The sequence below is a fragment of the Dendronephthya gigantea genome, unplaced genomic scaffold (assembly GCF_004324835.1).
Source record: "Dendronephthya gigantea isolate DGI-Jeju-01 unplaced genomic scaffold, DenGig_1.0 000083F, whole genome shotgun sequence".
Classification (NCBI taxonomy): domain Eukaryota; kingdom Metazoa; phylum Cnidaria; class Anthozoa; order Malacalcyonacea; family Nephtheidae; genus Dendronephthya; species Dendronephthya gigantea.
The window spans coordinates 721,553-738,184 of NW_021163093.1; the positions used below are offsets into that span (position 1 = coordinate 721,553).

The 16,632-nt window shown below is 34.8% G+C and overlaps 2 protein-coding genes across 2 annotated transcripts in view; both read left to right on the forward strand.

Annotated features, from left to right (window-relative positions):
• The first annotated feature begins 654 nt into the window (after positions 1 to 654).
• Positions 655 to 1,489, forward strand: LOC114533013 (snaclec coagulation factor IX/factor X-binding protein subunit A-like). Its single transcript, XM_028554588.1, has 3 exons — positions 655 to 727; positions 954 to 1,325; positions 1,389 to 1,489. Exons 1-3 carry the CDS (start codon positions 655 to 657, stop codon positions 1,487 to 1,489), a joined length of 546 nt encoding a protein of 181 aa, XP_028410389.1.
• Positions 1,490 to 2,050: 561 nt separating this feature from the next.
• LOC114533014 (adhesion G protein-coupled receptor B3-like) overlaps positions 2,051 to 16,632 on the forward strand; it is a 28,868-nt gene continuing 14,286 nt past the window's right edge. Inside the window, exons 1-2 of the mRNA XM_028554589.1 lie at positions 2,051 to 2,136; positions 2,209 to 2,331. Coding sequence (XP_028410390.1) covers positions 2,077 to 2,136; positions 2,209 to 2,331 — 183 coding nt within the window. The 5' untranslated portion in view covers positions 2,051 to 2,076. The remainder of the gene's footprint in view (positions 2,137 to 2,208; positions 2,332 to 16,632) is intronic.

The following is a 16,632-nucleotide window of genomic DNA, read 5'->3' on the forward strand; positions in this document are numbered from 1 at the left end:
TCTCCGTTATAAATTGGACCAATTTATGAGGATATAGGGAGGCTTTCGTGATTGTTTCAAGAGCCGAGCCAGAGGTGTGCCGAACGTCATTAATCTTGTTACGTGATTCATTTAGTTTAGCGATACGAAGCACAGTGGGCAGAATTTTCCTCCCAGTTACTGCAGTTTCCACGTTCTTGCCCGAACTTATGCAGCGTAGGCGTTGAGATGACACAGGTTTACACCCCCTACAATCGCTTTAGAACGCTTAATCGGCCCACCCGTCGTCTAATTAGAGTCGAGAGCGAACCTAGTATAAACTTTAACATGAACGTGATGCAAAGCAATGACGGACGTCATGCATTATTATTATTATAAAATAGTCAACAGTTTCCGCCCAGTGGCGGTTCAGGGCTACGCAGAGTAGTAAAACTCCTCAGAATCGCGCAATCGCATTGGTGGATTTTTATTTAAAAGTACACTTGACCAATAGCGTTGATATTAAGGTATTTTTAATTTAAAATTAAGCCTTTTTTATCGTACCTATCCCTAGATCCGCCACTGTTTCCGTTTCAATTTTTTTTATATCAATTTTCTATATAAATCGAAAAGTCAAAACAAATCGACAAACGTTCCTTGAAAGACTCAGTGTTTACAATCACTTAAACTCGTACAATGGTTATGATAACTCGATCTATACTGATTTTTGTTTTCATGTGGTGTGTATCTCGAAACAATGCTTCCCATGGTAAGTTCTGTGTTAACCAATTGTCATTTTTTGACTAGGATATGAAATTCATAAACATAGGCCGGCGATTCGTTACGTATCGATTTTAAGATCGTCGTGTTGATATCAAGGTAATGACTAGCTAACGTAAAACATGTTCCTGACGTTCTTCGCGTAAAGATTATTGGACCTAAGAAACAAACTAAATTTTATTTGTATTTTTTATGTTTTTCAAATTATTTCATAGGATGTCCAAATAACTGGGAAAATTTCGGTAACTTTTGTTACACCATTGTTCATAGTGGTAAAAGCTGGCAGAATTCAAACAGAGATTGCGAGAATAAAGGAGGTCAGCTTGCTAGAGTTTCAGGAGAGAAACTCAACCGTTTTCTCCATGAAATGTATAGAATCGACAAGAGTGGAATCAACTTATGGATTGGTCTTATGAAATGTCCGTTTAGTAGTACAGAATGGTGTTATCCAAGTGGAAAAGTAGCAAACTACACAAACTGGGCACCCAATATCCTTGGCGAAAATGGCGACTGCGTTGAAATGCTTGACATTGGCCTCTGGGGTAATCGTCCCTGCAGTAATAAAAGGCCTTACATTTGTGAAAAGGGTATGTCATTTACATAGGACATATACTTAATCTAATCAATAATAATATATATTTTGTATTCAGTTTTGACAAGCAGCATTTTTATGGCATATCTCATGTATCAAGTGGTGGATAAGTCAAAATTAAAAAACGCTCTTAAATCTCTCTTAAATGAGTCAACTTGAATATTATGCACTGAATATGTAGTTGTAAAAAGTATTTTTGTATTAGCTAAGGTAAAGAACATTTAGTTCGCTTGTTTAATAAAACGATAGACTTGCTTTCTATTTTGAACTTAACCACGGGCTTGATACAAAGCCGGATAGCGCTATCTGGGTTTTTAGAAAGAAATTGTCATCAGTTGTAAGGCACATGCGAAATTACGATTGGATCTCACACCTGAACTGGTAATAAAGGTTTTTCTGGAAATGGGACAATTTGCAAAAGTTACGTCAGCATATGTATTTGACTGTTTAGTATGTGGATGCTAAATAATTTGGAGTTTTGTTCGTTAGACGTTCATGAGTGTATGTTGGGAACACACAGATGTCATTTTCGAGCCAAATGCAACAATACTATTAGATCATGTACCTGTACTTGTAATAAAGGATTTACGGGAAATGGGACCATTTGCGAATGTATAGTAACGTCAGTATAATTATGCTCGTGACTATTCTATTAGGTACAAAATATTCTTAAATTTTAATAGATTTTGATGAGTGCATGCTAGAAACACACAGATGCCATTCTCGCGCAACGTGCAAGAATACGAATGGATCATATACCTGTACTTGTAATGAAGGATTTACTGGAAATGGGGCCATTTGCGAAGGTATAGTAACGTCAGTGTATACGCTCATAACTGTATTCAAATAGTGTACTAAATATTTTCAAATTTGAATAGACTTTGAAGAGTGCATACTTGACACGCACAGATGTCATTCTCATGCGAAATGCAAGAATACCATTGGGTCATATACCTGTACTTGCAATGAAGGATTTACGGGAAATGGATCCTTTTGCGAAGGTATAGTAAATTTAACGTCAGTATACGCTCATGACTGTATAAAATTAGAGAACTATAAATGTTTTCAGATTTAAATCAATAGACGTCGATAAGTGCATACAGGAAACAAACATATGTCAGTCTTAAGCCACTTGCAATAATACGATTGCATAATACACCTGGCTTGTAATGAATGAATTTTGGGAAATCTGGAAATGGGAACATTTAGTCAGGTGTTATTGTGAGCATAAAAGTTAACACTCCTTAGCTTTATCTATTATTTCATTGTTCAGAATGGTCCTGTTGTGCAATTAAGAAAAACGCGATCTCAAACCTCGGGGCATTCTTTCAACACTGAATACCTTATGCTCTGTGTAAAATGTTCTAATTTATATCTGTCGATAGGAGAGAAAGGTTTAAATATGCGTAAAAAAATCGCTATCTGAAGAAATCAATCGGGCATATATATAGGTCGATTATAAATATAATTATAGGCAACCGTCTAATATGGATTCTAGCGACGGCCCTGGCAGAATTCACAAACCAAATATGTCATAGACCTACGTCGATCGTACGACAAGAAAATTAATACAACGTTTCAAGAAAATAAATACGATAAACATTAAGTATGACCCCTAGCTGAGGAAGAAGAGAGGATTGATGTATATTATAAGATACAGAAATCCGTATTGAAACATGTTGCATTATCTAATTTCGATAGCAGTTTCTAATATAAAAGTATTTCTAATTTCGAAAGAAATAAAAAACATTAAGAAAGAGAAGAATGTAAATATAATGCACCAATATTTTGCTTGCTAACGATATTTTCTTATTATCTTGTTTAGACTTGCGTCTATCTTCACCTCATTCTCGTCGCGTTCTACCAAAGGTTAACAATACGAACAAGGAAGACAGACTTAGCAAACTCTATAAACAGGCAAGTTATTCTATTCGTTCGTTCGTTTAAAGTTTTACTATGGTATACATCGAATCTTCATGCATGCATGATTTTATTTACCTGCTTTTCCATTTAAAAACGTTTAAGAAGGCAATATGACAGTAACGCTGTCGATGCATCTTTTAAAATAGGTAATACACATTTCATGGTAAACGACATTGGCGATTAACTTTTTCCTCATTTGACAGAACGTTTCAAATTTTTAATAAAATCTTGTGGTAAAATTTCTATATTTCACTCGGTTCTTGCAATATTTTTACAAAAAGCCACGATTTTCTGTGAATTGTTGGCGATCTTGGGTTAATCGCTAACTCATTGAGGAGTCAAGGCAGTTATTATATACGAGTTCAAAAGTTGCCATTTTCGCGCCAAACTCTGTGCTTTTGCCTACGCCGTTTGACGAAACTGGTAGTTCTTGGGCTTTTGTATACGAGAACAATCAACAGACTCTTCCATAGCGTAAACAACAGCGAGTATGACGATCTTGTACTGCATGGTAGTCACTTGCTAAAGCTCTCTATTAATTTTCATTGTCAAGACGTCAGGTGCAAGAAATCACCTGGAGAGAGCCTAGTAAAATTTGAAATTACAAGGTTCGGTTGCAAAATGTTGTAAAATAAAGGAAACATATGGAACCAGTTATGTTAACTTTCGTAATAAAGTTTATAATTATACACAGTTTCATCACACATTAGCTCGATATTTTCAGGTGGAAGACCTCTATGGTATGAATATAACTGCAAGAAAAAAATCCGCCCAGATTATCATACAGGAACTGTCCAATATAACAAAAGTAAATAACGAAAACGGAGTGAAAAAGATAATGGACCCAAATTTTCTCAGCCGAACCGTCGCAATACTTCAGAAAGTCGTTGAATTGAATATTTCTGATGGCAGTGTTAACATATTGGGTCCTGCAAGTAATATTTTAGATGATGTAAACAGGAAATATTGGAGAAACATGACGGTGAGTTGATTAAAATAAGTAAGTAAATTAGCTTGTAGGTACACCACGTAAGTATTTAATACTGCATAAAAACACATACTGTGATAGTTGATTAAAATAGGTCTTTGAGTCTTTGAAGAGACTTTCGGTGTTAATATCTTATAGAAATTCCTTCTTTCCATCGTTAGGACAGAAAACCAATTCGTGATCTGGTGATCACTTTGCAAAATTATGGATTTCAATTAGGAAAAGTATTGAAAAACGACAGGAGCTCTTCGCGTATATTCCAAAAGCATCCAAACGTTCAGCTACATGTCACATACCAAAAGCGCTCAGAATTTTCACCTCAGAACAGTCTTTTCAATTTCCCAAATTCATCGTTTACTCTTTCGCCTGATGCACTTTCGAACGACTCTGGAGCGGTCGTAGTTGTTGTCTGGTATAAAACACTAAATTTAGTTCTGCGAAAGAGTGGTTTTAATGGTGATTATCATGCAATAAAAAGCAAAATCATTATTGCGAGTGTTCAACCTGAACCAAGGATGCCATTTAAGGAACCTGTCCGTATAAGCTGGGACGCAACAGAATTGGTAAGCATGCATAATTATATTAATGCCGCTTATAGTAACGAATATATATACATAATCTTTAATTTCATGACCATGCAGGAAGAAGCGACCACGTGTGGATATTGGAAACCAGAATTAGGTGTAAGTAAGTGGAAAACAGATGGCTGTAAAATAGGAAAGTCGAATAATAACCACTCGATATGTGAATGTTATCACCTCACTGCTTTTGCGAACATAGACATTGGAAAGAAAGATTTGGTAAGCTTTCAGTCATGAAATTATGTACATTTTATAATGATATATAGCTATAACTTTCCGCTTTACTATGAGATTTACACAGAATAAAATATTATTATATTCCAAGTTAACCAAGGGTGAGCAACAAGTTTTGGAAATAGTGTCTACTGTTGGCAGTTCTTTGTCATTGGCTGGTGTGTTGTTGACGATATTAGCCTACGTATTGCAGTGGAAGAGACTTCATAAAAATGGCAAAAGCAAAATTTCTTCAAAAGTGCTCATGAATCTTTGTGTGGCAATTGGAATGGCGGATTTCCTTTCTATACTTTCCGGTCCGGCACGTAATCATGAGGTATTCCGATTATACTGTTGTTGATTTTTTTACTTTTTGCATTGTATTTCATTATTACTTTTCTTTCTCTTCCAGCCATTCTGTATAACAGTTTCCTTGCTTCTATATTTCTTCATTCTTGCTCTTTTTGGATGGATGTTATGCCAAGGAATTGTAATCTACTTAAAAATTGTCAATGTCTATGCGAGTTTAGCTTTGGGTGGTAAATATATGCAAGCATTCTATGTTGTTGGATGGGGTAAGTAAGGCTGAATTTCCACTTACAGAGAAATAATTTGTTGGCGAAATATTTGCATATTTTCTTTATAATTTTAACATAATTGTAAATAAATTAGTTCAATATGACTTTTTCAATTCAAAAGATAATATGCAAATATTTCGTTAGCGAATTTTTTCTCTTTCAGTGAAAGGGATAGTGAGGATATAGTGGTTTATAAAATATTTTCGTTTTAGGTTTATGAAAAGCCCAATTTTTGTGAGAGCTTTTGAAGGAATTGAAAATACTCAAAATAACTTTTATAAAAGTTTTAGAATTATTACAGAAAGATTGCATTGTCATAATTATGAAGGGCCGTGTATGAAAAGAGAACAAAGTTATTCACAAACTGTGGCGTAGCTATAGCCTGACGATAATTATCCATCTCTTTAGAAATTTATTGTTTTCACAGTCACACCAAATTGAACACCAAAATATTAGCAAAGGACAAAGCTTCAGGCTAGCTACGCTAATGTTCGCAAATACTATACCTTACGAATGTTTTACGCAAAAGTTGAAACACATGCATTTTTGTCGGTGGATGGTGCATTTATTTTGACAAAATCATCAACTCTATTGCAGTATGCTATTCATGAAATAACTGTACTCCGACCAATCAGAATCCAGTAATTAGATCATGCTATATAATAATTAATGTAGTAATGATTTGAAGCATGACAGTGATTAATATTTTGCTTTTGCATGAATTGAAATCGTTGTATGTTAAATGAAATTATTATTGATTTGAACTTGCGTTTACCCTTTCCTTTGTATTCAGGTTTTCCAGTTATCATTGTCTCGCTTCAAATCGGAGTGAATGGTTTAATTGATGTAACATCCGAGCATGCATGTTGGTGCCGTGCTGGTGGTGTGATGTTTTGGAGCTTTTTAGCTACCGTTGGATTAATATTGTTGGTAAGATAGCATGCACCACGCATATTTGACAATTTAGGCATGATAATGTCGTTATCTTCAGGGACTAGTCGAAACGTCAGATAATAATGGCTACACAGTATACTACACTAAGAGCAAAAAAAAATTCTAACATGGGGAATTTTTTCTATTTACAAAAACGTTATTTTTGCTTATAAAAAAAATCCCCCATGTTAGAATTTTTTTAAAACTTTTTCATAGATAAATAATCTATAACGTAAATTTTTAATGCAAAAAAAATTGGGGGTCACCGAACTCGTTTGTGATATAAACACGATAAAACCTTGTTTGGCGGCCATTTTGAAACGTCTCTGTTTCCATGGTAACGGGTGCCCGGCAAAGGTTCTGAGAATATTTCCGCTCTACATATGTTTCCTGCAAAGTATATTAACTTTTAGCCTTATAGTGAAAGATTTAGGTGCTTAATATCCCTGTTTAAAATGAGCCCAAAAGAAATTCGAGAAACTGTATCGAGCCACCTTAAACTGCTACTTAAAAACAGAAAATTAGATTGTATAAACCCGTGCCGGGCCTAACTTAGACAAACATTTACCATGCATACTTCGGTGGCAACCAACATTAGGGGAAGCACTGGAACCTGTTGTACAGGGTGTCTCAAAAAACCCGAAAACTATTGAAAACACTCATTGTTAAAATTTGAATGCCGTGTTCACGAATTTTAGCCCGTGGGGATTTAATGCAATTTATAAAATGCTAAATACGAAAAACTTGAAATTGTGAATATGATTAAATTTAAATTAGCCTTGTTATGGTTCGAAAGAAAATGGTACAGCTGACCGCGGAACAACGAGTGTTTATTGTGATATTATCCCAACAGAGTGCTTAGGCATTCAAACTCTAACAATTTTTTTGAGACACCCTGTATGAAAGGCTAGTTAACTTTTAACTGTAGATAAGGACAGAATTGGCCAATCAGAGTTGTGTATTTCTGACTTAACTAGTATTTAACTATGCAAAATGTAGTTAAAGGGTCTTATACAGGGTGTCTCAAAAAAAAAACGCAACCTCTTAAATATGCAAGAATATTAATATTGTTCGGGTTTGCACCATAGTTCAGCTAAAATGACATTTAGCATTTTATATGAAGGATTAAGAGCCATATTCAATTCCTAGGGGTGCTTATCTATTGCACTTTAGAGCTGTATTAATGTTCTTGCATATTTAAGTGGTTGCGTTTTTGTTGAGACACCCTGTACAACCGGCTCCTGGACCCAGGTCATTAAAACCTTCGTAAGGTAAGCAAGCAGATTGGGAATTAAGTATTTCAGGATTTGTTTACGTTTTAAACATTAGGAATGTATTATTTATTTATTTCATTTCAAAAGAAGCATGAAATTTTCAAGGTTGAAACGTTCGGTGAAGCATGACTAAAAGTTTGCTTATATAGAATGCATACTTGAAGATATTGTGTGAACTTCTCTCTTTAAAGCCGGTTTTCCACTAGCGATAATTTTCGCGCGAAGTACAACCATCTGGAACGAATTGCTCAAATACAAAGGAATAAATTCGCTTCGCACGAAAAATATCGTTAGCGGAAAACAGGCATAAGACCTGTTTTTCACTTCAACCGTATCGTTCGTGGCGAACTGTAGCGTATTCCCTTGCTTCAAAGCCATTCTGTCTGAGTGGCCAGGAAAAAATGATATACGCTATATATACTTGTCCCTGCGATATGGTTGAAGTGGTGAACAGCCCTAAGGGTGGATAATTAATTAAAATTCATGTCAAAAACGTCAACAACTGGTAAAATAGTTCACACATCGTACTTCAACGCAAATGGTAACATTATTCCTATTTCTTTTAGATAAATAGCGTTATATTTATTTTGGCCTTTCGAAAAACTTTATACTCCGCGAACGTAAACAGAACTCGTACAACGGCTATAACGACGTCAAGAAAGGCAATAATTGGTCTCAAAGGTTTAGCTATCCTGCTTCCAATACTTGGATTAACGTGGATGTTTGGTTTCCTGGTGTTTAATCATGACACGGTCGTGTTTAAATATCTCTTCGCAATATTCAACCCCCTACAAGGACTGATGATATTTGTTTTCCATGTGCTTCTAAATAAAAAGGTATGTCAATAAATTCAATGAACAATTACTTAAACAATTCATTATTCATATTTTTCGCATCAAATGTAGTAACAAAATTTTTTTGTCTAAAATATACAACGACACTTCTTGACGTTTCGACCTAAATGCCTTCGTCAGGAGAGTTATAGGGCCTCTTCATATAAGCAATATTAAAGTTTCCGACAAACTAAGGCCTTGTTCATATGAGCCGGGCTGGCCCGCTTTGCCGGGCTGACTCGCTAGAGGCGAGGTCCCGCTTCCTAAGTTGTTTCTATATGTTTTTGAAATTTGATTCACATGGAAAGCGGGCCAGCCCGCTTTGGCGAGATCTCGCTTAAGCGAGGCGAGATCTCGGCAAAACGGGCTCATATGAACGCACTAGGCGGGCTAGCCCGGTAAACCGGGCTGAAAATGGTCGATCGCTTTCTCTACAATTATACCTTCATAGCATCATTTCGCCATTTTATATGTATTTGCAAACCAAAAGAACACAACACATTTCAAAAATTAACGAAATATATTTGCCCCAAACCGTTGTAATCGATGCAAGCAACATTTTTCGATTTGTGAAGCATCAACAAATTATGTAACGCTACCGGGCTAGCCCGCCTCATGTGAATAAGAAAATAAACTAGCCCGGCAAAGCGGGCCAGCCCGGCTCATATGAACAAGGCCTAAATTGTTTTATTCTGGTCATATAATGTCGAAACTTTATTCCGCATTCCCCGCAAACCGGGTAAAATTTTCAGCTGTGCCGGATGTAACCACCCTGGTTGGCCGAAGTTAGCGACAAATTAAGAATTCGACAAAGTTGTTGACCAGGAGGCGATATGTGCAGTTGCATATAAGACTAGTTAACTTTAAAAAGACTGTAGTTAAAGACAGAATTGGCCAATCGAAGTCGTGAATTTCTAAGTTAACTAGGATTTAACTATGCAATATAGTTAAAGAGTTTCAGTTATACAACCGCTCCCAGACGGGAAAATTTCGTTCATATGAGGAAGATATTCTCCCGCTTGCTGAGATCTCGCCTTCTAAGTTTTATCAAGAACGTTTTGTGTCATAGGAACGCAATCTTAGTATGATTCCATATACTATGCTGACTTTATATAATGCTGACTTTACATGCATGTTTACGTATAGCTTCGCTTTACTGATTTAACTAGTTATAAAGCTACAGCTGCAACCCCCTATAACCATGCATGTTTTCAAAAACAAACAAAAAAAAACAACCACAAGGCGAAAAACATCTCCCCAAAGCATTCACCTTTTTATCCAATAGTTTCAGAATTTTTATTTGGAAATTATATTATTTATATGTTATGCTACCGTTTTTTTAGTAGAACAACTTTGGATATGATTAGTATCAGCCAAGGCATAATTGGCATTTGCATCAATCCGTGCATTCGAATGTGGTATTTTATATTTCTATGAGATTGACTTTCTTCCATTATTTAACTTTTCACGTTTTCAATTGTAGTTCCGACAATGCAGCTCCCAACTGGCCATATCTCCCGATCATCATTAATCATTTTGGAATGCCAGGGGTAGATATATCTCGCTGTTTTATCTTTCCAGTGCTATATTTATAATGTCGATTGCCTACTATCAGCCTCTCCTACATTTTACCGGGGGTAAAGAAGGGGGGTTAGGCTAAGATTCAGTTAAGATGGTACTGCAGTTTGTTAATGTAGGAAGTTTATGAGCTTTGTATTTGTGGCAAACGGCAAACAACAAGATTGAACATTCTCAGCAAAATTTTCGTTCAGCTACTTTCTTATCTTATGTCAAATCGTTGATAGTGCCTAGAGTTTTAAAATATTGAGTCAATTTCCACTTGAATGCCTTTTACCTAGCTAATTGTTTTTTTTCCTTTGCTGTTTGTCGTTTGACGTGTAACGTAAACCTTAACTCTTTAACATAAATGCTTGGAACGATGTTAGAAATACATTTAACAGGCTTGAGGGATAGCACAACGGGCAGAAACATGAGAATACGCCTGTATTGAAAGAGCTCGCATGCACTCACACCAGTCAATGGAAAGGTCTTAGATGAAACACTGAAAACCAAGCTTATATTATAGTGAAAGTAACGCCTTGGAAACGTTATTGTTGATATCTCCCACTCGATCATTTAAGTGTGCATGAGCGTTTCGAATACAAACGTTAAACACTAAAATTGTATAACTACTGCATGTTCAACAGTCGATGCTTTGAAAGAACTTGTGACTAATTATGATCTGCGTTAACACAGAAATGCATGCCCCTTCACAAAAATCCTTCCACTCTTTTGCATCTTTCTAGCGTCTCTGTAGATCTTTACCTTACGTTTTGAATTATGAACGAGGGATCGAGTTATGTAGAATTATTTAAAGCGTTGAAAAAAAATGTCCAACGTTTGCGGCATAAATAAAGCAATCACTGACGATTAAATGAGTTTTTTAGCAAAGCACTCGTCACCGATGTGCCACCTGACACGTTTTTAAAAATTCGATTGTTTAAATTATCAACTTTAAACAAGGTCTTCCTTGTCTTGTAGAAAAGATGACAATAATAGCCTTGAATTTAATTTAAATCTTAAATGTATTACAAAAATAATTAAATTGTTAAACTATTAATAAAAATGGACATTATGGCTTGAATTTTATCTTTTTTGTACTTTTAACTAATAATAAAGCGTTTTTTAAGCGTTTTATAAGCGTTTTTTTTATTTTGAAATTGTTTTTGTTTTATTTCATGAATTTTACAAACCTTCTTCATTGGATCAGCCGTTTTCGGCTTAACCTTTTAGGCTATATAAATCATCCATTACAGAGAGAGGGTCTTAAACTGGTTGTAGGTTATATTAAAATTGCCATATTGTCTACTCCGTGAAGGAGTCATATAATAGTTTTCATTAATCTGGTCACTCTCGAAAACCCAGTTTCATGCAACTCTTGTATTTTTTATATCATTGTATGTAACAAGCTATACATAATTAATATTTTAAGTGCACCCATGCTCAATCGAAGTTTTAATCTTCGAACAAAACTGGGGCGACCTTCAATGTGAAATCAAAACTATTGAAAATCTCCAAACTTTTTAATTGAAAGCATCGTCGACGTCTTAATTCATAGCGACTTACATGGTCAAAAATGTTGTGAGCAAAGCTATATCTGACATAGGCATTTGTTTTCACGCTCATTGTAGCTATCAGAAGATGACTTTGAATTCAAGGAATTCATTTATTTTTACTCGAGTCCTAATCTACTAGTTTCTCTGGAGAATTGCCAGAATTGGCTGAGTCATATTTCAAGTAGTCTTATATTGACTTTAATCGCGCACTTCGTTTCATTTTAATAAATCGTCTAATTCCTTAGCGTATAAGTGTGTTTTTCTATCTCTTTCCGTGGACTTATGCCAAAAGTTACCAAGTTCTTATCATATTTTCAAATTGCTTGTCTATATTGATTCTAACTTCAAAGCATTTTATTTTATTCTATTATAAGCCTTTACTACGTTGGCAGAAGGGCATGCAATATAATAAACTTGTAGTTAGTAACAAAATAGGCCAATCAGAATTGAAAATCAGAACTTTTAACTATATTTGGTAACAAAATAGGCCAATTAGAATTGAAGAATAGCCGGTGGCACGTTTAATTTTATATTTGGTTTGCAAACACGCTTAAAAGCCAGATTATTGGTATTAACACTAGCCACAGTCATTTACTTCGAAAGGGCACTTGTTATTGATCGTTAAAGCCTTCAGCCTTGAGGGTTAAACAAACCTCCATGTGCGTGTGTGACATCAGTTTCGTTTACGTATGTCAACAATATCTTGTATGATATGAAATATATAGCTACACTGATTTACAAAAATAAACACAGAACTATATCATCAATAAAACGCCGAGAACATCTTTAGGAATACATCGCACTGAACGGTGGTGGGTTCAGTAATAAACGCAGCTCCAAGACGGGAGTGCGGAGAAATGGCTGCAACAAAACACAACTTATTTGCTTTATACGCAATTCTGATCATATCACATGCGTTCTACAACGTCACATGCAAAAGCAGGTATAGGTTTTTAGTTAAACAGTAACTTTAATTTTACTTTTATATTTCCCGTTTTCCAGTAACCAATGGATTGTTTTGCTATAATATTGTAGCAAGTGTAGATACCCAAATTTTATATTGTTTTTATCGTTATTCTTCAAACTCTACCGAAAGGAAACTCCCCCCACCTGTTTGTCACTTTAGAGCATACGGCTCTAATTACAAACATTAGAACTTGATTTAAACTACTTTCCCTAAAGTATCGCCACGTTTTCCGACTTCATCACCATCGTGAAATACACTATTATTTTTTACTGCTACATGCCTACCGAGGATTATTTTGCATGAGTTCCAACAATTTTATTCAACTCAATATATAAAGCTGACAAGTGACTATCAATTTTGTATTAGTATTTTGAGACTCAGTTAGTTTGTTTAATTTTACTGATGATGAATGAAGTGGTTATAAGCGTTCAAGAGAGCAAAAATCCACTTAATTTAAAAAAATCCACTTTTCCATCTGTTTCAGTAAATGTTGAAACTTCGGATTACTTAATAAAATCATCCAAGGCCACATTTAGTTAGCTGCTAGCAGTAAAAATTCAAACTATATAATGCAACCATAAGCAAAGTCGCGTAAGTACATTTTAACAAAAACAGGGATTTTACATGCTTTTTAAAAAAGATATTCAGTTGACCTTGTTTTAATCAAATAATTTTTTTACCAAACGACGTACCGTTTCAATATACAAGCACTTAGATTTTCGAAAAAGATGTCTGTCTGAATTAGACGCTCTTTAATTATCAATAATCAGGCTACAACTAAAGTGATCGCACTCGATTTGTAATGAATTTGAACCTGAGTATTCTGTACTTTGCTTGAACAGTATTTTTAGCCTTTGTATTTTCTAGTCTTGGGTGGGTAGGTGTCTGCCAACTACCGTTACACTAGGCAACTTTCCTTGCAACTTGCAATGTAATTGTGCTCCTGAGGCATCTTAGGTTTATCAAACACGAACATTTCTTACGATCTGATAACGGTTTCTTAGCAAGTTCGAACAATCTTTACAAATGAAACATCCCTCAAAATTATGATTGCTTTGCAAGTTGGAAGGGAAAGTGCTTAGTGTAAGGGCGCCTTCAGTTGACGTTGTCTCTCCATTTGTACTTGACTAGGTCCACGCAATGAGATTGAGAATTAGTAAAGTTTCGCTGATATGGAAAGCGAAGCCAAACTGGGTTGTTATTGAATTAAGGAATGCTAATAGCTAATGTGCATCACATGTGGGATTATCTAAAATTAAAAGGGAATGTAGGAGGAATTTATTAGAGTACGTGTTAACTCTAGGGTATATGATATACATCTATATCTAATATTTAACATTTTAGGCGCCGACGAATGTTTGCTTCGAGGTCACAGATGTCATCCTCAAGCCTCGTGCAACAATACCATTGGATCATACAACTGTACTTGTAATGAAGGATTTACTGGAAATGGAACCGTATGCAAAGGTAGAATTCTTACGGGAATTTCTTACGGTTCATATTCTACTAGCTATGCCCTCACCTGTATTGTTGATAAAATCCAGGCAGCGATAGAAAATCGAGATTTTGCCTGTGGTATATTCATAGATCTATTTAAAGCTTTTGATACAGTTGACCATACTATTTTACTCAAAAAACTTGAAGTTTACGGTATCCGAGGACTCCCTTATGAGTGGTTTATTTCTTATTTATCAAATAGGAAACAATTTGTTTGTGTAGATAATATTCCTTCTGATGAGTTGTATATTTCATGCGGTGTCCCTCAGGGTTCAGTTCTTAACCGGTTGTTATTTCTTATTTATATAAGCGATTTTAGTTCATGTTCCAAGAAGTTAGATTTTCATCTTTTTGCAGATGATGCAAATTTATTCTACAGGGATAATAATGCAGATTTCCAAGCAAATCTTAATAGTGAACTTAATGAGGTTTTTGTTTGGCTTTGTAGCAATAAGCTCTCTCTTAATGTAAAAAAATGTAGCTTTGTGATATTTCAAACCAGACAACGCGCAATAAATAACAATTTACAAATACTTATCAATAATGAACATTTAACACAAGATCAGTCAATTAAATACGGAATAATGATAGATTTAAATTTGAGTTGGAAAAGTCGCATTAGTTATACTGCCAAAAAAGTAAAAAGAAATATTGGAATTATTTTAAAACTTCGTCATTATGTTAGTCTATCAACTCTTAAAACACTTTATTATGCTCTTGTTTATTCTTTTCTGACATATGGAATTCTGGTATGGGGAAGTACATACCAGACTACTCTTCAGCCATTGTTTGTTTTACAAAAGAAAGCTGTACGTATTCTAACCAATTCTAGTTTTCGTGAACATAACAGTCCGATTTTTAAATATTTGAATTTTCTTAAATTATGTGATTTGGTATCCTTTGGTATCCTAACTATATAGCTACAGGAACATTAATCTAGTTTAGGTACCTGTCTAGTCATCATACATGCCTATTCACATTAGAAAAAGAATGAGAAAGCAAGAAAACAGATTTGCACTTCCGATCATGATAATGGAAATGATTTCCACGGCGTTCTCCCACGAAGTATGCGCATGCAAGTCACATATAAGTAGCCAACATAACTATGGTACTAGATTATCTACTAAGCAGTCATTTTTGCTCCCTAAAGCTAGAACTAATTACGGAATTTTTAATATCAGATTTCAAGGGGCTAAAATTTGGAATTTCAATACGGACAATCTTAAATCTCATTCTTTAAAAAAATTTGAACTGAGAGTTAAAGAAAGCTTCCTTGAGAAATATTAATTTTTCTTACATAACAATGTTTTGCAACTTTCATAAATTTTTGTTGTATGTTTATTTTGGCTTTGTTTCTTTTTGTTATAATTCGTCCTTGTATTTGGTGCTAGTTATTTAAATAAGATGACCAAGTGAAATTAACTGACTGCCAGCTTTTCTAGCCCTTTGGTTATTTTGGCAGCCAGTACTCATAAAAAATTATTAAAAATGTGTGTATACTAGCTTTGAATGTATGTTTTTTTTTAGTAATAAATTGTATTGTATTGTATTGTAAATAAGCACTTCTATACGTATGATTAAAAGCTTTCCGATTGTGTGAAATGATCATATCCTTTTTAATTAATAATTCACACGTCAGTCTGTATTATATTGTCTGGCACCATGTTTCAAAAAGTGCATACAGTAACTCAAGTAATAATTATATTGTTTATTATATTATATTGTATTGTATTATAAAAGTGTAGACGGCTATTCAACTATTGAAAAAGGACTTAAGTTAAACCTTCTTCAATGAAAACAATGAAAGTGTTGAATATTTAAATGTATATCAGTCTTTTTATGTGGGCTTTCCCAAACGACTAGTGCATTACCACTTCTAAGAGCAAATAAGTTGTATATATTGATGAAAAAATTGCCTGGTTATCTATTCGAATAGTTTATTTAAATACGACTGTTTTGCTGCACAAACGACTTTCGCTAAACGTAACACAGAACTAATCTTCCTCTGCCAGATTCATGAGGCTATCAGCAAAGAAAAGAGATCTCGAGATGCCAGACGTACCAACTACGCCATAGTTAAAAACAATGCACGTAAGTATACGAATGCAAGAATATTAGAATAACAACATCTCCATTTCCAGATCAAAATTCTATATTGCCGCTTATACTCGCTGTCAACTATGATCATGATTCGCTGTCGTCGTCAGTCAAAATGCGAACCAAAGCTTATAAATACAGGGTGTATCAAAAAAAACGCAACCACTTAATATTCATGAATATCCTCTTTGTTTTACAACACAAAAGACGTTTGGCCCCTGGAATGCGAGAAAGCTTGTACTAATCATATTCTAGCGGCACAATCGTCGGTAAACAAAGTCGGGTGCGTAAACCAACGAGCT

Bases quoted from the DNA above. Each gene is read 5' to 3' on its own strand.
- LOC114533013 (XM_028554588.1), top strand. From the start codon at position 655: ATGGTTATGATAACTCGATCTATACTGATTTTTGTTTTCATGTGGTGT. The intron at 728-953 runs GTAAGTTCTGTG...ATTATTTCATAG, and splicing joins TCGAAACAATGCTTCCCATG to GATGTCCAAATAACTGGGAA. The intron at 1,326-1,388 runs GTATGTCATTTA...TTTTGTATTCAG, and splicing joins GCCTTACATTTGTGAAAAGG to TTTTGACAAGCAGCATTTTT.